This window comes from Aythya marila, assembly GCF_965140915.1.
Source record: "Aythya marila genome assembly, chromosome: 14".
Lineage (NCBI taxonomy): Eukaryota > Metazoa > Chordata > Aves > Anseriformes > Anatidae > Aythya > Aythya marila.
In genome coordinates, this window is record NC_139055.1 from 5,461,710 (window position 1) to 5,486,822 (window position 25,113).

The window sequence follows — 25,113 nt, forward strand, 5'->3', positions numbered from 1 at the left end:
CATCAGAATGTTGTTGTACTTGTGTTTTGGCCAGATCCGAACTTGCTAGTTAATACCTGGATTCACAACTCAACAAGATGGAGGATTTTTTTCAAATGCAACTTTCTTACATCTTTGAGATTTCTGAAAATAGTGAAGAGCTCAGAGATTAGAGAGAATTCTGATGACTAATTTTACTAGTCATAGCAAAACTTGGCCCTAACTCTAAATATGCTAATGCTGTATTCCATCACAAGAAATTTCAAAAAAATAATCTAGTGCTGACTTTATCACAGTTCCACATCTTGGAAGAAAGATACTTTGTTGGTTTGTTGGTTTGTGGTCTTTTTTTCTTTTTGGAAAAAAAAAAAAAAAATCAGTGTCTGAAGTGGAATTTTTTTCAGTGACAAATATGAATTCACAATTTTTGTACATTGATTTGGATGTCAGTTGGCATCATGCTCACTTTCCATTTTGTTGTTTTGTGAACTTCAACAGTAGGTATTGGCCAAGTGGTTTAATTTAGTCTCTCTCTCTCTCTCTCTCTCTCTCTCTCTCTCTCTCTCTCTCTATATATATATATTTGTGTTTGTCTTTTTCTCCAAAATCATGAGAGATGTGAGAGATGTTGAGGATAAGCCAGATAGTATTTCTGAAATCTCTGCAGATTAAGTTGAAACACATAGCAGCAGATAGTATGAGGAGCTAGAGATGGATTTAAAATTTTGGGGGTTGGATGATTCTAACAATCTCTCCCCTTTTATTGCCCTTTTGTCATAATATATCCTAAGCTGAACTGCATTGGTTTCCCCTTATGCCTAAGCATAATCGTTAACAGTGGTGTGAAGTTGACTTTGTTTTCCGCTCCTTCCTCAAAGCTGAGTCATGTTTAGATGCTCTTTCTCTCTTCTTTTCAGTGCACAGTAAGTTTTAAAAGATATATGTTGGGAAAAAATACAAGACAGCTTGCTACATGTTTTTCTTTTTGAAATGTAAAACTTAAGGCTGGATGAAAAATACTCTATCCAAAAGGAAGTAATTTTTAAAATCTAAAAGTGTAATGTAATTTATTGGTTATTTACCTTTCAAAATTCTTACTGTTGTTCAATTTTTTCCTTGTTCAGTGTTCTCTCAAAGGTAACATCTAAAGCAACCATTGTTGTTAAGTCATTCTAGGATGATTTTTAATGAACAATTTAATTTTTTATAACATAAGAAACCCCAATGGAGTTTTTAGTCCTGTTTGTTTTTAACAGCATTTTTGTATTCAGTAAGGCCAGAAACAAATTCATCACAGTCCAGCAGCCTGCAGAATTATTTTTGATAGCTTCACCTTTAATTTAAGGTAGCCTTCATGTTTATAGCAGCCTCTTTTATAGTAGCATGAGGTTACTAGGGGATTTTGAGAGTCTGGAATAGAATAATAGAGAGACATTATGTAGGCCTCTTATATCATTCTCTGGAAATCATACTGGAGAAAAAAAAAAGGCAATTAATTTGAAAATAGACACCATCATCAGATATTTAAGCATAATTTTTCCCAATTATGAATGATACAAGATTTTGTAGCCATAAAGAAGTGTGATTTCATTTATCTCAGTCCCTGGGACAAGCACTCAGAAATACTAATGCTTTTGATATTTTTTCTGTGTTTGGAGTATCCCTCCTTGCACCACATGCATTCTGGAAATATGGGAAATGTGGTTTGGCTTAGGCTTGATGTGTTCATTTTCATCCTCTCTGCCTGTCTGAATCTCATCATCTGTTAGAAGAGGCATTGTATAGGCTTTGAGGAGATAGTGTTTTTACAGAGCACTTAGAGATTTGCTTATTTGCTAAATGTCAGAAAGTTCTTGTGTATATACAGCTGGAGCTGTGACTTGCACATGGTGTGGTGAAGGGACCTGTTGGCTCAGGTAAGCGCCTCATTGTCATGTTTCTGCTTAGACCCATTTAAGGTTTAAAAAGGAGATGTTTCCATCCAGTTGTTCCATGCAGAACTCAGACCACAACAGACGTAGCACATCAACAGTCTATAGTACTGCATTTTGTACAAAATGTACCCACATGAATACTAAAACTTTTTGAAAGTGTATGAAGTCACAGAGGCAATCTTTTCTATGTAACGCTTTGTTTAAGGGGCTTGTTAATATTTAATTGACCCTGTCATATTAGGATACTGACGTAAAGCTGCAGCTGCAACTATGTGACAGTGCTGATTCTCATTAAATATGCAGTGCTTTTACTTGGGGAAAAGTAAGCAGGGAAAAAATAGTTTTAAGTTTCCTATACAACCAATTGCATCATACAGCTTACATGATGATTATAGTCAAATAATGACTTTTGATCTTTTTAAGCAAAGAGCAGTACCCTAATTTGCACACAGTGTAGTAAAAGGGGATGCAAACTGATTGGGATTTCTTGCTACTAACGAATTAAATATATTTTAGTAATTTAAACTAGGTGTTTTTTTGTTTGTTTGCTTTCCTAAATGACTTTTCATGGATCTTGGTCCAGTAATCAAGCTGAAATATATAAAGATATAAGATATCTTTAGATATATCTTCAGATATAAGCTCTTAGCCTCTGAGCTACATAGGGTGCTGTTCAGGTCTGGTACAACAACTCTGTTGGAAAGCTTTACTCCAGAATTTGCTGGGAATTTACTATTAGACAGTTTCTGTCATATCTAAGATTATTTTTTTTAATTGTTTTTTGTCAAAATAGAGATGAAAACATATCACACTTTGCAGTTACCTATTAACCAATTAGGACCTTAGGACAGAGATATAATTGGCAGTCAATTATATTTAATGGTTATTAAATTTAATGGCCATAGTTAAGTCTAATAGTGTCACAAATTACAGCTGCTTTAATTTGTTTGCATTCTGCAGTGAAATGCTTAGCGATACTACATTGCTGAGCAATACTTTCTAGATAGGAGCATCTTTGGTTTCTTCTTTTCATTATTTTGTCTAATTTTCTGATAGACTTCAGTGGTGCTTTCAGGAGCTTCAAGGATCTTCTAGCTTTATGCTATTTAAACAAACTGCCTGATTTCATTCTGTAAGAGGACAATTTGTTTGCACAATCAGAAGGTAGCCTACAGACACTGTTAGGTCATCTAAGGTATTTTACTCCATGATATAACACATTTTAAGAAGTTAGGCAGATCCGAAGCAACTTAATTACTGTTGTGTATTGACAGAAGGGAATTGCATAGAACAAAGAGGGTCTTAATATGATTTTTTCCATTACTTCCATAGGGAGATTTATTCTTTCATGAATAAATTTCCTAGAATACTTGACTGTCAGATAGGTCTATCGTGTCATTCTTTAATGTTTTTCTGTTTTGCATAATACTGACTTTTTGGGTTTCTCTCTTTGAAGTAGTCATAGCTTTCAAGCATTTCCCATCTGCTCTCCTTTAGCCAAAGTATGTTTGATTTAACACTATTTTGCTTTTATAATTTATACTTCCAATGGTTTGGGTTGCTCCTCTGTTTCACAGCTCCTTTTTTACTAAAATCCAGAAAGATTATTTTACAACAAGTCTCTGTCATCAAAACAATATAAAAAGTATCATCTATATCTTGTGATAAGCAAACTGAACTTTGGCTCCCAAATTTTTATTAGGGTCTGCAAAGGACTATCTTGAAAAAGCCATAGATGTCTCATTTCTTTTATTTTACTCACAATGACGTTGCTTAAGTACAACTGTTTTTATGATGTGCTTTGTTTTGCTTCTCAGAATTAACTGTTAAAATTGAGTTGTGTAGGTTGCCCTGTTAATAATGCCGCTCTAAGTACAGATTATTTTGAGAGCCCTTTAGCTAATTCCCCTTTAGGTTATCTTTTATTTCACTATTTATATATATGCTGCCAAATATCCTCTACATTACTGTCCAATGTTTTGACACAATCTCAGTCTTCCCTTTTCATCTGTGTACCCTGGTTTTATGCCTGGCACCCAGTCAAAGAGGAAGCAGTGGTGAGCTGCCACTGGATGATTGAGGGTCCTGTCTGCAGATGCAGCCACAGACTACTCCTGATTTGAATTTATTCCTCTCTAGTCTGAAAGAAAGAGGGAATGGTTGGGAAAGCTCTGTTTCCAGGAGGTGTCTCTAACAAACTGGGTGAGTTTCTCGGAGCTTGTAAAACATATTAAGAGAGTATGAAAAGGAATATCAGGCAAAGTTGGAGAGAACACTTCTGGCCTCCTTTTGTGTTGCTCTGCATGAAAGCTTCATCTTTGGAAATTATGCATGAAAAACCAGTACATCATCTTTTCAGAAATGGAAAAATTATCCTCCCTCTCCCCCCCACCCCCCCGCAAAATCTGATGAAAAGCAGCTTTGCTTTTCTTGATGTAGCCTCTCTAAATATAACACTCAAGTTTTACGTTTCTGCACTGATTTTAAGCACAGTATCTCGATTAATTTAATATTTAAATAGGTAGGCATATTTATTCTGTTTGAGATGTAGATTTAAGTCCAAAATGGCAAAATTCTGAAATGATAAATTTTTAACTTTCAGGAGACTTGTATAGTATCATTTTTACAGCTTAGCTAGACACTCTAATAATCTGCATTTCTTTTTCCCTACCTTTTGAACATACGAAATAAGTAGTACCTATTTAAAGAGTTCCTTCAGCATATATTGAAAAGAGGCAATCATCACCTTTATGCTCTGATGTTAACATGAAATATTCTCACCTCATTATTTTCCAATCACAATTTTTTTTTTTCAACATGCAAATGTCCAAAACTTGCTCAGGATGTCAGACTCAAGTGAGACTCAAGTGCCTCCTTCATGACATTTGTATTCAAAGGTGACATATGGCAAACAAGTATTTGTTGTTGGCAAAAAAGAGATATGGCAAGAGCAGTCTGTCATACAGTGAGTGACTTGGTATGCAAATCTTGACGTTTTTGCAAAATTTGCTTCGTGTCTTTTTGATACAAAAATATAAGTATTCTCTTGAAGAAATAAAAGTTTTCTCTTAAAAAAGAAATCTTGAAGATGAGAAGGAAGAAGTTTTAGGAAGTATTTTACATAGTTTCTTGTGTAAGGGCATGGATGAAAATGAACTGAAAGTATAGATAAGCTGCAAGCAAGCTTTTGAAGGAAATATTTTTAGCTGAAAATGCATGTAAGGTGCAGAGCCTACATACTTAAAACAATTCTCCCAAAGTGCAAATTTGCAGACTGCAATGATACAATGGAAAAAGCTGACAGAAAGAAGGAAACATGAAACAGCAGAGAGAAATCTTTTAAATGACCTCTACGTGTACAGGGCTGATTATCAGTTAGTAAGACGTCTTACTGCCTTGAGTTTCACACAGTAAAGCAAAATGCTGTTTATGAAAGTGAGTGCATTTATTTTTGTGAGAGATAGAATAATTTGTGTAGCATAGTCTGGTATCTGGAGATTTCTTCAGTGAACAGGTTGTCTTGGATAGTATTCTTTGATTATTTATTCTCATTGGCCAGTACATAGAATATTCTGTTCTGATTGTGAGCATTGCCACAGAAGATTTCTGTCTATGTTTGTGTTCCTGTATGTGCTCAAATGTTCCCTTGTTCCCTGCTGCAGTGGTTTTTGGTAATGTTGAATGAACCTTGCTTAGCACCTAAGAAAGACGAATCTAAGAAGAGCATAAGATTTATTTATTTTTTTTAACTATATATATATTCAAGTAGTTCTAGCAGGTTTTGTGACCCACCTGAAGGTGGGATGAAGGTGAATGGAGAGAAGGATCTAACATAGATCAGTAATACAGGGTAGTATGTTATCGTCTATCTTGAAAAAGAAAAGGATTTCAGCAGAGGAAGAGATTATAGGATTTTGTTTTAGTGTTACATCAAGATATAAAAATTACTTCAGGTTGGTGAGACTGAGTAGAGGAGATACTGTGGTATTTACTTTAGCAAAAAATGATCTAAGCTGGGCAACTTTTAGGAATGAAAATTGACTGTGATATGTCTATACTTTGCTTGAGGTGATGCAGTGCCATTCTGCACAAAGTGTAGAAGATGCACTGAAAAATAGAGATGATAAATGAAGAGATGATAAAATGAGATTTTATTTTGGAGACTGTATTTAGGGGATGCTAATTCAAGGTTTATTTTGAGGAGATAAGAAACAACACATTTTTCTGATAGTAAGTGAATAAATTCCTTCCTACATATATAGCATAAAAGGCTTTTCCCCCACTCTTTTTTGGCAGTGTTAGTTTGCAAAGATAAGTGTACTTATAACTGAGAATTTTTTCTTGAAAAAATGCGTGAGTGCTTAAAGGGAAATGGAAGTTATCCAATGTGACAGGTTGGTGGGTTGGAAAGTGCCCAAATAGCTGTCTCATAGCATAAAATTTCACTGCTCTTTCTCATATAAGTCTGGTATTCTACTATTTTCTTGTTCATTGAAAAAAATATTTGGAAGTACTTGATTTCAGTGTAGAAGTGTGTGCATACATACTACACCTTAAATTATTGTAAATTTGCATACAGCCTTTATAAAAAGTTAACATTATCTATATCTGTAGGTAGATGTAGATATATAGATAGTCTGTGCATAGGCAGACATGCAGCTCTGAGAGTACGCTGCTTTGCAGGCCTCTGCTGTTTGATTCTAGCCATACTTGTTAATGAAATTTATCTTTTGATTTTTTTCTTTAGTTGTGTAGTTATAACAAGTAGGCCAACAACCAAACAATGTATTTGCTGAGTAGCAAACTAAAATCTAGATTTACATGGTTTCTGGAGTGACGGTTTCTCTTTTCCCTACTTTTTCTCTGTGTGTCTTTAAGACTGCTGTGGAAAGTTTATATTGTGTGTTGAATATATGGTTTTGGCACACTTCTCCTGGTATGATAACTGATATGTTAACTGAAACTTTTGAGTTCTGTCTGTTCTTCCGTCAGATGTCAGCTGTTCGTATATTACCAAAAAATTCTTTTCCATATCTCTTGATTACACGATTATTACCTTTTTCCATATCTCTTGATTATTATTATCTATTTCCATATCTCTTGATTATTATTCTTGGGGGGGGGGGGGGGCAGGATGGACATAACACATACTTCAGTCTTATTTCATGTCCTGTGTTGGTTCAACTAGCAGAGCACCAAACTAAAGATAGCAACATCATAAAATGTTATATGTTCTTGTCTGAATTTTTGGGTTTGTTTATTCAAAATCTTAGTGCTGGCGAGGAAAAAGAGACCGGGAGTGTGTATTTACTCCTTCCAGTTTCTGGAAGGTTACACTTGCTTCATGTCTGTGCTGAACTTCTTCCTTTACAGTGTTTAACACTTGTTTATTTCTGAAGGTAGTCTACATCTTTTCTAGACAGGAGAAGAAGCCTAATCTATCTCAAGTGCCTTATGATGATTTTGTAATGTAATCTCTTCCTGTCATCACACTGGATCTTGTTTAGTACCAGAGCAACAAAAAGTGATGGAGTTTGTTCTTATGCTACACAAATATTTTCATTAGAAAACTATTTTTTTTCTTTTGAGTGCTTGGCTCACATGGATGCTTTCAGGGATTTCTTCGATATGAGAATCTTGTGTTATGCAGAGATCTATATTCTTTATATGTTGGCTGTAGCATGCAGCATTAGGTTTCAGCTTTTATTTCAGTTTTCAAGATGTAGTTGGTAAGGTAAACATTCAACTGAGGCCCCATTTGCATAGAGATTAACAAGAAGGACTAAGTTTGTGATTTTGAAGTGTATCCATCCATTCAGTTTAACTTGGACAAAGTTTTATTCAAATTTCAATTCTATTTAATTGCATACTGAAAATAGATATATTTTGTTTTTTGATCCTACTGATTTGGACAAACAAAAAACCATTATTCCCCTGTTGGCATTATTTTACCCTCCTGTGCATAAAGCTTCTTTTTTGAAAAAGAAACATGATCTTTGCCTAGACTTGCATACACTGAGTATGATTTTTATCTCCTTGTGACCTGTAGAACCCTTAAATATGAATGTATATGCTCCTGTAACACTGGCATTGAAAAGAGTATTGCATGCTTTGTTAAATTTCAATTAATAAAATGTTATGAGGATGTTTGTGTGACCTTGAGAAAATTAACATATGCAGTATGCAAGAAGAAGTATGTAACCAAAAGAATATGCCATCTTCTGTAAAAAAAATAATAAAATAAAATAAATAAGTCTGTGGAGTTTTACAGAACACTGCTGTTTTCATTGCTGTATTTCTGGGTTTTGAAAACATCATAATGTTATCTTATATCTGTAGTACCTATGTATATTGGGATCACGTAGTAACATGACACTCTCTGCCCCAAGTTGTGTAATTTTTCATTGTGTGTATTTATGAATAATGTTGGTCAATATAACATATCATTTGATAATTGAAGACAATTCTGCTTTTTCTCTTAATTTGGTTGTTTGGTATAGCACAGGGCTCTACATGGGAATACAGGAATATTGGATTAACTCCTAATACTTAATACTATGATTCAATTTTAAAAATGGGGGCCACTACTTGAACAAGTGAAGTTAAGCAAGTTAAGCCTGGCTGAGAGGTTGAGCTTTACTTCTTCCTGCAGAGTTCCCAGTGGATCTGATAATATGATTTTAGGTCAGAATTGGCTCTTAACAGACCTGTTGAGAGTATAGCTAGAGGAAATGTGACTTGTCTTCTTTTGTGCAGTGAAGACTGGAACATACTAGGAACAGAGAGAAGTCTAATGTTAGGGCTATATGTGCAACGAAGGGAAAATCATGGACGTGTTTCCTTGTTAAACTGGATATGCAAACTTATTAGAGGGGATGCTGTTATTCAGAAAAGGGTATTCTAGGTGTACATACTTTCATTTTCCAGGCAGATTGTTCTGAATTCCTCAAGTAAGAAGTTACTGTATTAGGTGCTTTTTGAAATTTTAATTATAATTGTCTTATATCCATGCATGTCTTAGTACTGGAAAGAATGTTTCTTTAGTTCCTTTCCATTTGGAGGGTGTTTGATACGTTCTTCCTATTAGAATTGTTGGGGGATAGTGAAAAGGAAGAGTACAGAGGTAACGCTGTATTTGTACATTAAGCACCGTTTCCCTTTTCAACTATGCATATGTGGAATGTATGTAAGAGATTTACATTCCAGGAAAAATGACTATTTCTAACCTAAGCCATTTAAAAAGAGAAGTTGCTGAAGACTGACTTCTACACTTGAGTTGTTTCCATCATTGCAGTATTTGCTTACTTTCAGAAAACCAACTCTGGGCAGTCAACTTGGTGCAGTTCCTTAGCTTTCAGTTGGTTTCTGTATTACTGTGGGGTTTGTTGTTGTTTTCCAGATAATTTGCAAAGAGTGACATGGCAAGCGAGTAAAGAAAAATATTTAGCAATCTCCTGTTCTGCATTTCTAGTTCAAGTCTTGCAAGCATTGTATTTTCAGTTGTGATTCTCCAGGATGTCCATAACTTTAAAATAAACAAACAAGTAACTAAATTCTGGCCACTTCAGGATGTTGAGTATTCAATGAACGTAAGGAGGAGTCAACAGTTGCTCTCATATCACAAACCTTCTAGCATGTGTTGGGAGACGGTAAGAGAAGAAACTGTGCCGAAATGCATTCTCCATGGCTTCTGGATTTTCTATAGAAATAGAGAAACTGGTATGGAAAGCTTGTGCCAAATCTCATCATGGTAGCAGGGCTGGAATTTAAAATCTGCAATTTACAGCTTTGTCACCCGTACTCCTTCCAGCCAGTGGATGACGTCAGAAATGCAAGTGGCAGCATATTTTGCTCTAAAGAAATGCATTTTTTTTGTGTGTACTAGGCTGAGTATACTTTCCTCTATCTCTTTCTAACTTCTGGTTCTGAAACAAACAAACAAACAAACAAACAAAACAAACAAACAAACAACAACAACAACAAAAAAACACACAACAAACATTTTCCATGTGAGAGAATTGAATTATAGCAGTTAAGAGACTGGATTACCAGAAAATGGCTGGCAGTAACTGCTGGAGAGATTGAAATTATGCTTATTGGCTTTGGCAGGATATATGCAGAGAAAGAGACATTTCCTGTAAGCTCCCTGGTTTTGTTGCAAAAAGCTGCAGGTGGAGAAAAATATCTAGGTTGAGATATAATGAGCTGGGAACTCCTGAGAAAATGTTATTTATAATCATGCCTGCTTTTCAATACCAGAGCAACCTTTTTCTCAAGTTTTATCTTGCTGTAGTGTAGTCTGCTAAGACAACCTAAAGAACTGGCATGCCTTTTCTTTCAATTTTTGCAAAATGAAGCAGTGATATAATTGTCAATTGGACTGGTAGTTGAGATTCTTATATAAATTCTGTTTCATTTCATCCCCAAGCTATCATAAACCAGAATTATCCATTTGTGAGAAGGACTGTTGAGAAGAGTAGAGAAAGAGTGAAACCTTTGTTGATTATTTCTATCTGCTATGAGTCATTTTACCTCAAGATACACCACTCTGCTGATGTTGGCAAGTTCAGTGACATATATGTTGACAGATTCCAGTTGAATACATGAGAAGTGTGTGATGAAGAAAAGTCTTTGGGCTTGCTTGTTCGTTTGCTTTACAGTCATGTTTTCTGTTTTGTACAGCTGGTATCCTCAGTTTTCTGTGATTTTATTCTGTCATTTTATCACTGACTTTTGTTCTGTGTATTTTAATGTCCTGTGTATGGTTCAATGTTGCTTGTGAGGTGCACAGATTATGCAGGGCACATGCCTTTAAAAATAAATAGTAGCATTTAAAAATAAATTGCAGTTATTGCCTAGCTACCTTTTCTAAAAGTAGAGGTAAGTTGTTTTCCAGATGTTTCACTATGTGTGAGGAGATGATTAGAAAATAAAATACTTGAGTTAATTATTTGCAGCCTTGGAAGTACTGTAGCCTTACAATTGCTCTCTTTGCTTTCCAGCTCTCCCAGTGTTAGGAGCCCCAGGCACTGAATGTAAGCTTCTCTGCAACCCAGTTTGCTAGAGGTAGCAATTCTAAATTATAGCATTATTGCCATTTGTAGCATTATTTCAATATATTTAAGGCTTAAAATTGTTCTTTCTTCAAAGCCGTAGGATGGCAAATCACTCAAGTTTGGTCCCACTGGGGTAAAACAAACCAGTGGATGATGTGTTTTTCATACTTGATTCAAATACTATTCTTTTATCTTTTTTTGATTATTGCTGACTCAGGTAATGAGATTTTAAAGTTGTCTCAGTAGTAACATGTTAGGAGTGCTCAAAAATAACTACTTTTCCCCTTGATATTTAGAAGGAGTATAAGCTTATCTTTATCCAAAGCTTGTTTATTTGTGAATAAATTTTTGTTGGAAAAGTCCAAGTTACATAGGTACCCAAATGCCCATAAGGACTGAAGTGCTGAAGGTGCCAAGTTAAAATATATTAAAATATATACTAGGAGGATGAATTTATAGGTTTTCTATCTGCTTTGCATTTCTATTTGTGAACTAATTCTTTTAGTGCATTCAGTTCTGAATCTTGATAGTTTTTGTTAAGTCTCTCAGTATTAGCTTTCAAATGTCAATGTAAAGAAAATGGGACTCTGAGGTTAGAGGATTTTATTGAGATGTCTGGGTGTTGTAAAGTTAAAGGGAGAGGCTTAGTAACTATGGGTTTTTCAGCCTGCCACACACTATGTATATAGAAACAGAAGGAAGAAAATGTTACGCAGTTGCATAATCTTAGGAGGATGAAGGGCAGCATGAGGTGTTTGTGGTACATATAATGAGATAACAAGTTCCATATCATATTTAAGAGGAAAACAGTACAATGACAGGGAAAAAAGTGAGATGATATTTTAGCATGTATTTTGTGAAGGCATTTGGAATCAACCAGACCTTATGCCTAGTCTGTTTTGAATGGCTTTCAGAAGGGAGAGCTGCAACAATGTGGTTAAAAATCATGGAAGTGTAGATAAGCATTTCATTGTCCTCTGGCTTATGGTTAACCTTGATGTCATTTAGAGTTGTCAGAACAGAAAGGATGATAGGTCATCCTTTCATAATCTACTGTTGTGGTCACTACAGGAAAAAATTAAAACCTATGAACACAGCAAGGGTTCTGAACCTTGCTGAAGAAATAAGCATGCCATTTCTCTGGGCAACATAAGCAAATGTCCCAGTGATGTTGAAGAAAAAAAAAAAAAAAAAAGCAAAGCTATTTCTTTGCCTTTTATCAGATAGCCTTTCTAACTTGTATGGAGTCAAATTTTGGGTTTAGCTAACAAAGTTATTATTGGAGTAGTTAATTATTGATACTCATCTCTGTAATACATCTGTGCTGTCCTGAATTGTGTGGCACTTGCTTGTCTTTCATTGTTTGTTTTGTAATTCAGTCTTTTTTCAGCTGGCATTTTAAAGGTGTCTAGTAGTTGTGGAAATTGAAACAAACATACTCAAAAACCATACAGAAGTAAGCATCCTCAAAAACATCTTGTAGCCTGAAGATTGTTTTCCACATGGGAAAGCTGTAAACTTCAAAGGATACTGACAGATAGTATAGATCTAGTAGACTTAACAAACAGAAAATGCGTTCCTTGTATGTTGTGAAGTGTGTGAAATCCTTAAAAATGTATTCTGTAAGTTAATCACCGCAAGTAATTGCCTTAAAACCAATTTCCCTGTGCTTTCCAATACTTCTCTAAGCACAAGAATACAAAATGACCCAGGCAATGTGTGTTTTACATGATTGTAGCATCTGTAGTGATTTCGAAAATAAAACAGCAGGCTGTGCACATAAGTGGCTGCATCATGTGTAATATGGCCTGCCCTACTTTGGTGACTCTGGAACAAAGAACCCTTTCTTCTATTTTGTATCCTGGGATGTCTTCCTGGGGCCTGTTATTGTGACATCTATAATTTCATAGAAGTTATTTCCTTTCTTACTTCAGCCTTACAAGCAGTACATTGCCTTAGTGACTCTGTGGTGAGGTTATTTTCACAAAATTGTACTGTTTTTTATTTTAAACTATAATTTTATTTTAAAAGGGCTCTGTGGGTATAGCTTCTGGTGTTACTTGAATAAGTAGAAGTCTGATTAAGTGATTTTTTATTTTTTTTTGAAAATGTATTCCTGCAGTATTAACAAGAAAATGAAACAGTGCATAGTGTGTGTTTTGTCTTAGTTCAGACATGAATGGGCATGCAGTTTTTCCAATGTTGAACAAGAAACCAAGTTAATATATTGCCACAAAGCTTGGTAAGGCAGGCAACCTAAAATCTGTTAAAGAAGTTTTGGTTATCTTATACTGTTAGCAAAAATAGTTAGGTACACGTTTCAGTTTTCTTTAGTTTGTTCTTTATGTATCATAAAACTAAAAATAAAAACTTACTTGAAAAAAATAATTTTTGATAGAACCCACAAAAATGTTGCTGTGTGTAATCTGTCAATATTGCTGCATTATTCTCCTAACTACAAGTCCAGAAAAAATATAAAATGTAGGAATGTCTAACTGGCAGTCTAGAGGCATGTATATCCTTATAAATGGTAATGACGCAGTTCAGTGGGAATTGTGTGTTCACACATTCCCTCATTTTTGTTTTTTTCTGATTTCATATCGTGATAGAGATGTCTGTGTTCCTAGGTGCTATTTGTTTCATGGGTAGCTCTCAGAAAACTGTAGGATTCCCATATTTGTGTCTGGTGCAATAATTAATATCTCTCTATCTGTCATCAAACCATGCAGACTTCTCATACATTTTGCATGTCCCCATTTTACTAAATATGCTTGTACATTTAGGTTGTTTCCTCACTTAGTTTTTCATGAATTGCTGATGTGCCCCAAACCAGTCAGTGAGCACCAGTAGCAAGGAGGGAGAGCTCGCAACAGAAAAACACTTGTAAACAATTTGGGGTTTTGGCAGTTGCCAATAATAGCCATTCTAAACTACTCTGCTAGCTCACTGTCTGTGTGCTACATATTTATTTTCTTCAGTTTTCAAGAACATAGTCATCTTTCCACTACAGAATCTCTTCCCTACCCAGTTCTTTAAAATCCTGAATAATGTGTTCTTGAGTTCAATAGAATGCAAGTTCTTTTTTTTTTCTCCTCCAAAACTTTGATGACTATTACATAGAATTCCTGTTTTCATGCTTGATTACTCTGTTTTTCCAGAGCATCTGTGACTTCAGAGGAACAAACTACGCAGTCCAAACTAATGTCCTGGACTAAGGGAGCTCCAGTGCTGTTCCTGTGTTTCAAATTTGCTTTGTCCCTACTGGTTTATCCATTAGGTGTCCAAAATATAAATGATATTCTTTCTCCTGTTTGTTTCTAAATTGCTTTTTGTCATTATATTTTGTATAAATTATTTGTAATTATTTGCCCAAAATTTAGATAACTGTTTAAATGTTTGCAGTATATAGCACACTCATATGTCAGGACATCGCACCCAAAAGAAATCAAAAAAAGTTGCATTAGCTCACATGACTAGAGTACAATTTGAAAAAAGAAAATGGCTTTGGTGTAGTAGTTAAGGGAAGGAAATTGCAGGACATTCTATTGAAAATGCCCCTTAGCATATTGTTTTGTTGTTTTTTCCCACCCCTTTTTTAATCCTCTACAATATTGAATTCCTGATGCTAACCTTTGCAGTCTAGCAAGCTCTGTTTTAAGCTGTAGAGTATTAGCAGTATCCTTTAAAATAAAAGCAGAAGAATATTTTTTTATTATTATTCATAATAAAACATGCCTTGAAAATCGATAATCCATGGGAAATTTGATTCTGGTCCCTTTTGTAGTTAAGACCATAAGATTCACCACTAGCTTTCAAAACTCAGTTCTTCCTATTGGAAAGTTGCAACTGTAATTGAAAGGGCTTTGTGTGACTTGGAGCCATGCAGTAGATCACAAAGTACAGGCTTAGGAAGATATAATGTAGCATTCAGCACAGTGAGTTTATGCTAACTTAAAAGAGAAAAGAATCTGGTTTAGTTCATAAAGCATACCATAATTATGTCCTCAGGAGATAAGTTCTCTTAAAGTATCTCACAAATTCTTCTGAACATGTGATGGTATAGCATCTGTCAAGTACATGTTCTGTCATTCATAATTCTAAGAGTTTTTTGTATTCTATATTCATTACTGAATTAAAATGACACAAAATTACTTGCTTCATAAGCAGGTCCCTTTGTATCATCTCAAAGTACTTGTATATACTGATTGTATATACCATGACCTAGTAAGTTTTAATGAACAGTCTCAGTTCTGTAGTTCTGAAACTGCTGTTAAAGCTAATAGTATTAATAATTAATAAGTAATTAATATAGAAACCTCATTAGTGGAGGAGTAGATCGCATTAGTTCAAATCATCATGCTTTTATTTTTGTATGTTTTGTTATATATACACTGTTGTTTCCACACCTTCTGTATTACAGCAACTAATCATAAATATAAGAGCCTTGTAAAACTGCTTAGGAGATACATACAGAAAATATCAGAGGCATAACAAATGATATTTTTCTTATATCCCATTTCTTTGGCACTCTGACTCATTGATAAGACTGCTTATATATGGGTGTGATTTTAACTGTGCTTTCTGCTGGGAATGCAATTCCATCAGCTTTGCCAGCTGGTATTACCCAGTATACATCTATACTCCCAGCTTTTCTCTTTGATTGGCTCAGGAGTGTTAATGCCCTGGTTTGTCAGCAAGAGAGTCTGTTTAGGTGAAATCCTAGTTTAGTGATTAGGAAAAATCAAAAAGTCACCACAAACAGCCTTGAATATTTTGACCGTAAAGCAACCCAGAGAAAGAAGTGTCACTGGTGTATAGTTGTCATTCCGTGAAGACGGGTCGGGTATCAAGGTTTTGATACCTAACAAGTAATTTTGATATGCATGTCTGCTAAAATGCTGTAAAGTTTGAAAACTAGTTTCTGCTTGGAAGACCTGTTGTAACATAGTGCTGCTCTATCTATACTCACCGTTTATTCTGATTAGGATTTGTACATGTATATTTTTTTTCTGAGAGATTAATTTCAGAGTGAGGATATCATTTATTGTCAGAAGGATTTCCTTCCAAGATAGCAGAGGTGTTGCCTCTGAGTACAGTAATGTGTTGCAAAAAACCAAGCACCAATAAGCTGTAGCTTCTTGGAATTCTGTCTGCTTTTCTGTGAATTTACTGGCAAAATTTCTGTTCCAGCTTCAGAGAGCTGCTTTTGAAGCAAATTTAGAAGTTTACTGCCCAGATACAGTTTTAGAAGTGAGAACTAAGCTTTGGTCCCTCAACACCAGAGTTGAAAAAAGTAATTTATTAAAAATAAATTCCAACCATTTGTTAAATGTAACATTTGTCTTAAGAAAAATGATGTTTGTGTTCTTGGTAAAATTTACATTGTTAACTTAGTGTGTAGCACAGTCAATATGTTACATGTTTTCTGTCCTATGTTTCTGCAAGAGAGCACTTTTTATGTGTTTATATATATATGACATGTTATATACATATGACCCATTTATATATTCACTGTGTAGGTTAAAACAAACATTTTTTTTTCTATTGTGTGTTTATTTTTGTTTGTTTGTTTTGGTTGTTTGATTTATTTTATTTTATTTTTTAAGGCAGGCACTATGTTTAAGATAGCTTTAAAGAAAGGCACTAAAAGCTCTGTCTTTAGTCAATGTGTATTTGCAGGGTGTACTGGGTATGTCTTCTGTTCACCTTTTGTTTACCACAAAGTGGAATAGGCCACAGTTAGACAGCTTTCAATCTACAAGAACAGCAGTCAAAATGAGTTTAAATATGGAGATAAAGACAAATGTTTCTTATTTAAATTAAACTGTAAATAGTATTATAACTTTCAATTTATAATCTAGTTTTATTATTCATTTAACAAAATTAAACCAGTTACCAGAGTACCAATGCAATGTTCATAATTTGGAAAGAGACAAATTACAATTGGTGCTGCCAGCTGCCAAATTAAAATCACTTTTGCATTAGTGTGCATTTAAAATATCAGAAACAAGTACCAGGCTCCTCACAAAAAACAGTCTGAGTTTATCTGAGTGTTTCAGCTGCTAAAAAAAAAAAAAAAAAAAAAAAAAAAAAAAAAAAGAAAAGAACAGAAGAAAAAAAAAGGAAAAAATATTTTTTAGAATTAATTTAAATTTCTCAATGACTTGGATCTTATTGGCTGGCTTAGCGCTGTGTAAATAAATAACAGTACTAGACATTACAAAGGCAGACTCTGACCTAGAAAAAGGGTTATCCAACCAGGCAAGGTTGCTGGTTTTAATCTCAGCCTAAGAGATGGCTGAATATTGGTGTCTGCAAATGCTTAATTACTGGTTTGCATGTACCTTGATAAAATATAAAATATTCTTCAAAGGGCATGTATGGTGCTAAACAGACTTAAGGATTTTTCCATGAATGTCTTCAGGATTGGTGAGATTTTCATGGCCTTTTGACAAAACCCATTGTGTTTTGAAAGCTCAATTGCAGCTGTGTTGTTGCTTAAATAGAGGTGGTTAAAAAATCTTATATAAATGACACAAATATGTATTAGTGGATTTCTCAGATATTTGCTATTTATTAATCTTAAACGTATGGCCCTGATAGATTTGTAAGTTTAATGGATGAGGGTTGTTGCAGAATTTTTTTATTGAGCTTGATTTTCGCTGTAAAACAAATTCTAAACAAGAGGAAAGTTTCTGAAGCTCTGTGTGTAACTTCTGTGATAAAGCTTTGTTTTGACAATCCAGAAATGTATTATATTAGACTCATCTGTGATTGTGCGTTTGAGTTTTTAATTTAATTTTTCTGTTCTTGTCTTCAGTAAGTGCAGCTGAAAAGGAACAAAATCAATTAAAGGGTGACTGAGTTCTGGGAATAGAGGAGGTGGCTCTATTTTGTTTTAAAGATGTGAATCAGCAGTTAAGACATGTGTCTTCCCGATATGCGTAGATTTAAAATATACAGCTTAGAAATAAAAGAAGCTACCACACTCTATATATATGTACAGGAATAGATTGCTGAATTCAAGCCATTTCTTTTAGACACAGTTGTCAATCTCTACTGTAGTCAGTATGTTTTGTTTTGTAGTCCTATATACCTGGCAATTATTTTTTTTTTTCCTGCTGTTAAGTATTATATCAGGGGACTAACTCCTGTTCATCCCAGCCGTTGGTTTACTTCCTTAAAGTTCCCATATCAGTTTACAGAGCTTTCACCTGTAAGAGAGTGTCCAAACTTTAGTACAATAAATAAATAAGTTATGATTGGGGGGGGAAGCATATTTTTAATCTTACTCTCTATGCTTTAGATGTTTCTGTGGAATGCTGACTGCATTCTCTTTACCATGGGAATGAGTGCACTGGGATGGTTGGCAGGACAAGCCTTGTTTTGCCAACTTGACTGACCATCTGGAGTAATGGAATCAAGGAAATAGAATAGCACTTAGAATAAGAAATTAGTGAAATTAGCAATGTTGACAGCACAGGAAATTTCAGGATTGTCAGTGGATATCTTATGTACCAGAGTAGGAAGGTTTTTCTGGCCTGCAAGAGCAATCTGAAAACTAGCTAGAAGTAATTGTGATAGAGGAATTAGCAGGTAGCAGAAGGGAAGGAAAGACAAGCAGCATGAAGCTGCATAGATCCCTGAAGGTAAGGTTGAAAGATTTTACCTGATGCAGCGGAGCTGAGATTAGGAGTGTGGACAGTAGTGTTTAAGCAAGAAGGTGAAATAGCTGATGTTATTAGTACCTTGTGTTCTGCGAAAGCTAGTACAGTTTTCATGGAATGATTGTCCATTAGAAATAATTGACTTCTCACTCTGTACCAAATAATATTATTGGTGATTTATTTGCATGTACACCTCAAAGGTGAACACAATGTTAATGTTCTGGGAAAAGTAGGAAATTGCACAACTGTTTTCGAGCACAGACGTATGAAAAGATTCAGTCATACACAGTCTTCATCCTAGCCATGGACTGTAGAAATTCTGGGATGGATTTATGGCAACAAAATTCAGCAGCAGTAAAAGCACTGTAGAGAATTTAATTTTTAATATTGTTGGGAAATGAGCATAAAGGTTTGTTCTATTTTATTAAAAAAAAAAAAAAAAAAAAAAAAAAGAAAAGGCACCAAACATTCTGAAAAACATCATGCTGCTTGTATGTCATACCATAAAACTTTGTCTTACCGCTTTTATCTATGTTTAAGAAAGTCTTAAATGAAATAATTTTGAAATTGCCTTGATTGTCTGGCTTGCAGATTATCTTTAAATCTTATACAGCAGCTGCTATTATGATTTCATTGAGTTACAAAATTGGCCTGTGTTTTTCAGTGTGGTAACCTATTAACTTATATAGATGCATATGCTTCTGGCTAGAGCATATGAATGTAAAGAAAACAGTAGAACAAGCTAAATGGGCATTTAGAACATCTGTCTTTGTGTTAAAAAGGGAGATTTAAATATAATTACAATGTTTTTGGCCATCAGAAATGCTTGAATTATTAGAAATTATTGATGTTTGCATTTTGTTTCCTTTGTAATGATGTACGTAGTGTTACATATGTACACTATGGCTCTGTGTTGGTAAAGCTTTCTGTTAATGAGAATAAATGTTATTTAAGTAACTATATGAAATAAATATCCTTCTTAGTCATTCCAGAAGTACTGCTGCATGAAAATTATTCAAAGAACAGCCATTGAAATGTTTCTACGATATGAGTACTGAAGTGTAGCTTCAGTCTACATTATTTCTGTTGCTGTTTGGTTTTCCAGTGCATTTGCTTTATTTATTCTTGTGGTGCTGGTATTATTTGAAGTTACTACAGCAACCTGTCACCATTTACTATCATAAAGTATGCTGGGATTTAGTTGCTAGGTGTTGAAGTTTGTTGTCTTACCCATATGACCCTAATATTTTTCAGTTGCTTCTTTTCTTGTATATGTTGCATCCACAGCTAATGTGCACTTGAATAACAGATGTTTTTTTTTCTTTTTGCTTTAGCCAATATTTTGCAATGCTTATACTAAAGGAAGCCAGCATTATAGTTCATTAAAATTTTATATAAATTATGTGGTTGGCTTTTTTTTTTTTTTTTTTTTTTAAATGGATGGGGAGTTTGAATAGTTTCTGAGACACTTCCTTCTGTTTCACTTTCATTTGACTTTCTCTGTGCTTCTGGTCCTGACAGAATTGTAGTGTTCGTACCATCTATTTTGTTTGTTCTTTACCCAAGTTTTGAAAGAATATCAGCAAATCAGTTAATTCAAGAAGTATAATTCAGTGCTGCTTCTGTTCCTGGATTCTTTTGTATTTAAATGTGTGTGAAGGTTTTAAAATTGGAAAGCATACATTTTGTTGCATCTCTTCGAATTGATCCAATGTATTCCAAAGTTATATCTGATAATTCTTCTGTGAGTATTCTCTCATCAGTTGAATGTTTACTTAGATACTTTATATATATATATATATATATATATATATACATATGACCTAGTTTTAATCAGCCTCTCTGTTCTAATTCATGAGATAAATCCTCAACGCAGCTGAAATGACTTGTTGGGATTCTACTTGAAGTTCATCTTGTTTGCTGCAACCTTTTTCATACTATTCAATCACTATATGCAATGCTTGATTAAATGAAATACTTTTTTGAATCCTAAGCATTAGACTATTGTATTTGTAGGTAGTGCTTGGTTCTGAATTTCCTCTGTCTGTCTAGTGAGCATGCAGCCCGCATTCAAAGTGTAATAAGTAGTTCTTGTGCAGAACTTACTGTATTTTCAAGCAGTTCATGTTCTTTGCATATTCTAGTAGGAGAATTAAACAGCATGGGAGAATTTAAATGAATACATAGAGATTTGCAGATTTGATCACAGCTCTCCCCAGTCCTAAATGACACTGAAGTTCTAGAAGTGATAATGGTGATGCTGAGACAGCATGGGTACTTGAATGATCTGAGGCTGCATTTGAGGAGTGAATGTTTATTGCTGGTGTTTGGGGATTAGGAGGGGAGGGGCAAGCTTTTAACCTATGAAGGAGCTAGCAGTTAATTTCTAATAGTTGAGATTGCAGACAAGAAAATTATTAGATATGAAATGGTATTTGTGTATTTCCCTGCTTAACAGCTGCATGGAAATGATGGAGGAAGTTTTTTTAGCACACCAGCTTTACTGACAGCTTTATTTATCTACTTATCATTCAGTCACACTAATATGAATTTGATAGTTTTGTTGCAAGGTGGTATATGTGATCTTTGTTTATGGCTCTTTTCAGTAATCAATCAATCATCTGGTAATTTTAAAATGACAATACAATTTTAAAATGACAATATAATAAGAACAGATATAGCTAGACACATTTTAGAAGTTGGTTTCAACAACAACAAAAAAAACCTTCTTAAAGTCTTTATGCCTTTAAGCAACATAAAAGGTCTATTTAAAGCTTGCAAAGAAATGCTACTTATTTCAAGAAGTGATTATTTAATATTAGTGCAGAAAGGCATTTTCTGGCATATGTTTAACTACTAAAAACACAAGCTGTTTTTCATGTATAATATTCTCTAACTTCTGTCAGTAATTTTTTTCAAAATCAAGACATCAGAAGGAAAAACACAGTTTCAATATTGAATCATTTGAAATTCATTCATTATTACTTCCAGCTTCATATTTAACATCACAGAAAACACTTTTCTAACCCATAACTGTAAAAGTGAACTACTACAGCAGGAAAATCAGCATTTCTTTTTAAAAAAGCATCATTACCCGAGAACACGATACCTTACCTGAAATCTTTGGCTTTACCCGCAGAAAATGTGTCTTCCTAGTCTTACAAAGTAGACAAGCCTGTTACTAGCACTAGTGTCACTCCAAAAGAAGGTATAATAGGTCCTTTATATTGTAATTTTCACTGTTTGTATGCCAGAAGTGTAGTGGGTCTGCTCACGTAGGAATAAATAAAAAAAATAAAAAGGCAGTACAAACTGAACAGCAGCTAACATATGAAACTGAAAGACCTCTAGTGGCCACAACCTGAAGTTAAAGAGGGCTTCCCTTTAAGTGGTACACAAAATGGTCGGGGATGGCAAACTGCAGCTGATACTTTGGTAATGTGTGCCTGTGTTGCCTTTCTGGCGTAACAAAAGTGTAAAGTGAATCTGAGTTAAACTGAGAATCTGGTTAGTAACAAGGGGAAATAAGCTTCTGGTCAGAGGGACAGGGGAGTCACCTCTAGCTATCCTAAACAAGCATGATGAAAAGGTTCAAATCAAGCTAGAAAGTTATTTTGTATCATCTCCTTCATAATCTCTTCTTTTAATATAGTGAAGGCAGGTTCAATTTAAAACAAGAATTCAGGCAATTAGAATGCGTCAATAAGGAGGATTCTTTTCTGTCTTACAGGTATACTAACAATAGTTAAGCCTGCTACCACTGAGATATGAGGAATATCTTTCTGAGTCTCAGTCAAAGGCAGTGAAAACCTAGGCTTATAGATAATTTTATATTTTGCAACACTTCATCTTAAGGAATTGAGAAAAAAAGTATTTCCTTTTGAGGAAGTTTGGAGTTTTGAGAGATGAAAATAATAGTATTTTATAGAAGCTTTAGAGTTCTGTAGTAGTTACTTAAACATCTGTAAAATATATCCTTTCTTGCACTATTTCTTCCTGTAAAATACCATAGCCTTTGTTTCTAGGATGATTAGAAAGTTTTGATCAAATATATTTTTTCTTCCTATGAATTCATAATGAAAGAATCCTAGGAAATATCACTTGCCTTTTAAGAGTCTTATAGTAATACTGAGTTGTATTTTATATATAAAGTTTTCTGGTTGCAGATTGTGTGCTTCCATGTGCTTTTCATAAATGGTGCAGATTTTTTCTCCAGAGCCTATTGCCAAGGTAGCTTTTGAATTACCCTCTCTGAGTTCTTACTATGTTTCGCATATGGGCTTGTGAAAGTTGTCATTTGATATTATTTTAATATCCTTTAAAAATAATTATTAGGCATTTGGAATAGGTCTGATTTAGAAAGAATAAAGTCCAATATCTAAATTAATCTAGATGTGTGTTATGTTTCAATTGATTTTTTCTTGTTTTCTTTCAGAGTCATTTTGTTGCATGCATGACAGCAATCTTAAACCAGATGAACAACCAGCATTACTCAGTTTACATTGAAACTTTTCAGACAAGTTCAGAGCTAGTGGTGAGTACAAAACAAACACATAGATGATAATTAATTAGAATTATTTTATTAGCTATGAAAAATAAAGTGTTGTTTTGAACTATCTTGCCTGATTCTTCTTAGCATGAAGTCCGTTTATGTACATTTTCTGCCTCTCCATCATTTTATTGCCTCCCTCTTCTAATGGTGTCTTTGTACAATACTAAGATCAGAAATTTGGAAAGATATAAATGTCACTATTGTTGTCCATAGCACTTAGGAAGTAATTTAATAATCAAGCATTAAGTAATGGGATCTTTGTTTCACTCTGTTTTGAGGAGAAACAACAACAAAAAAACATACCACCACCACCAACAAAAAACAGCAGCAAAGCAATCCCTGACTATTCCAACCCTTCATCCACATTTTGCACATCGTGATCTAGTTCCACTGTTGGTCAAGATAATGTGTGCTAAATGCAATTAAATGCAACTTTTTATATCAGTTGTTCCTGGCATAAATTAATGATATTTGGTGTGCATTTCTGTTTCGTACCATTGGTCACTGGTTTCAGGAGACCTTTTTCCCTTAATTTATACTCCTGACATAAGTCCAAAATAAGTCTAGGTATTGGCTAAGGTTTTGTTTACATGATCTATGGGTTCTCCATGGAAGTAATACGTTCAGTTGGCAAGATTTGTCCGCTTTCCTTTCTTTGTTATAGTCAGTGTTGTGCCATAACTGAAATTCTAGCAGATCAAATCATGGCTAAATTTTGCAATTCTTCATGTGCCTGAATTTACCTGAAAACATAGGAGTATTTTAAAATAACTTCAGCTTCCAAGCAGTTTATGTACTTCAGGTACTTGGTCCTAGATAATATCTAGAAATTCTAATGAAGACTATCAGGTGTAGTAATACTTCATCTGCTTGAACAGATCTGAAGAGCACATTTAAAAAACAAAACAAAACAAAACAAACTCTTTTTTTTTTTTTCTCCATTTATAAAGGCATCAATTTGTTGTCTTCTTGAGCATAAGCATGTCAGTGAAGATAAAGACTGTTTTTCAAACCATGGTGTTGAAAGCTATTGTTCACTTTTTTCTCTAAGTAATTTGACAAAGTACAAATGTTGCAGAGAACTGCTTGTGAGGTTTTGGTAATACATGTAGATGATGACATTTCATCTTGCTAGCCTCAGATTTTTAGCTGACTTGCTCAGAAATTCAGGGGTAAAACTGCATATATGCACTATACATGAAATAGAGCTTGAATTATGATGTTCATTTTATTTTTGTTCAGTATACCAGAATCTCTAAATAGTTGTTGGAAAAATATATATTTTTTGGAGGATTTTCTGTCTGTGCCTTAAATTTTTTATTTAGAATACTAAAATTAGACTAAATCGACTAAGTAGAAAAGTGTATTGTTTTTCAGATCTGTTAATTTGTTATGCATTATGAGACTGGCTAAATAGTATGCAATTCAGCAGCTTTCCTATATATAGTACTAAAACTTTTTATTTCCATTCATTTATGGCATATCTTTTCTTAAGAGCTCAACGTAACAACTTTCTTCATTTTGATTCTGGGGCTGCTCTTTTGCAGGACTTCAGTTCCAACCCTGGGTTTACTGGTATCAGCGGGATTTTTTTCCATTAACTTCACTAGGAGCAGAGTGGAGCCCTCCCTCTTAGTTCTTTAATTGCAGCAGGAACACTTATGTGACTGTGTAACACAAAGTTTATTTACTGTATTTTGCTGTTCTAGGACTTCTTGATGGAAACATTCATAATGTTCAAAGATCTCATTGGAAAAAATGTTTACCCTTCAGACTGGATAGCAATGAGCATGGTGCAGAACAGGTAAAGTGGGGCTGGAAGTTCAGTGCTTGTGTTTTGTGTGCTTCTGAAAAGTGAACTTGTTTTATATCTTCTGAAAAAAAGTGAAGTTTTGCCATTCCAACTAAGATAATACCATTCCAAT

At 34.3% G+C, this 25,113-nt stretch overlaps 1 protein-coding gene across 1 annotated transcript in view; it reads left to right on the forward strand.

Annotated features, from left to right (window-relative positions):
* The window catches only part of DOCK2 (dedicator of cytokinesis 2), a 188,082-nt gene that overhangs the window by 93,762 nt on the left and 69,207 nt on the right, over positions 1 to 25,113 (forward strand). The window contains exons 28-29 of the mRNA XM_082771334.1: positions 23,072 to 23,170; positions 24,898 to 24,992. Of these exons, the coding sequence (XP_082627460.1) occupies positions 23,072 to 23,170; positions 24,898 to 24,992 (194 nt within the window). The remainder of the gene's footprint in view (positions 1 to 23,071; positions 23,171 to 24,897; positions 24,993 to 25,113) is intronic.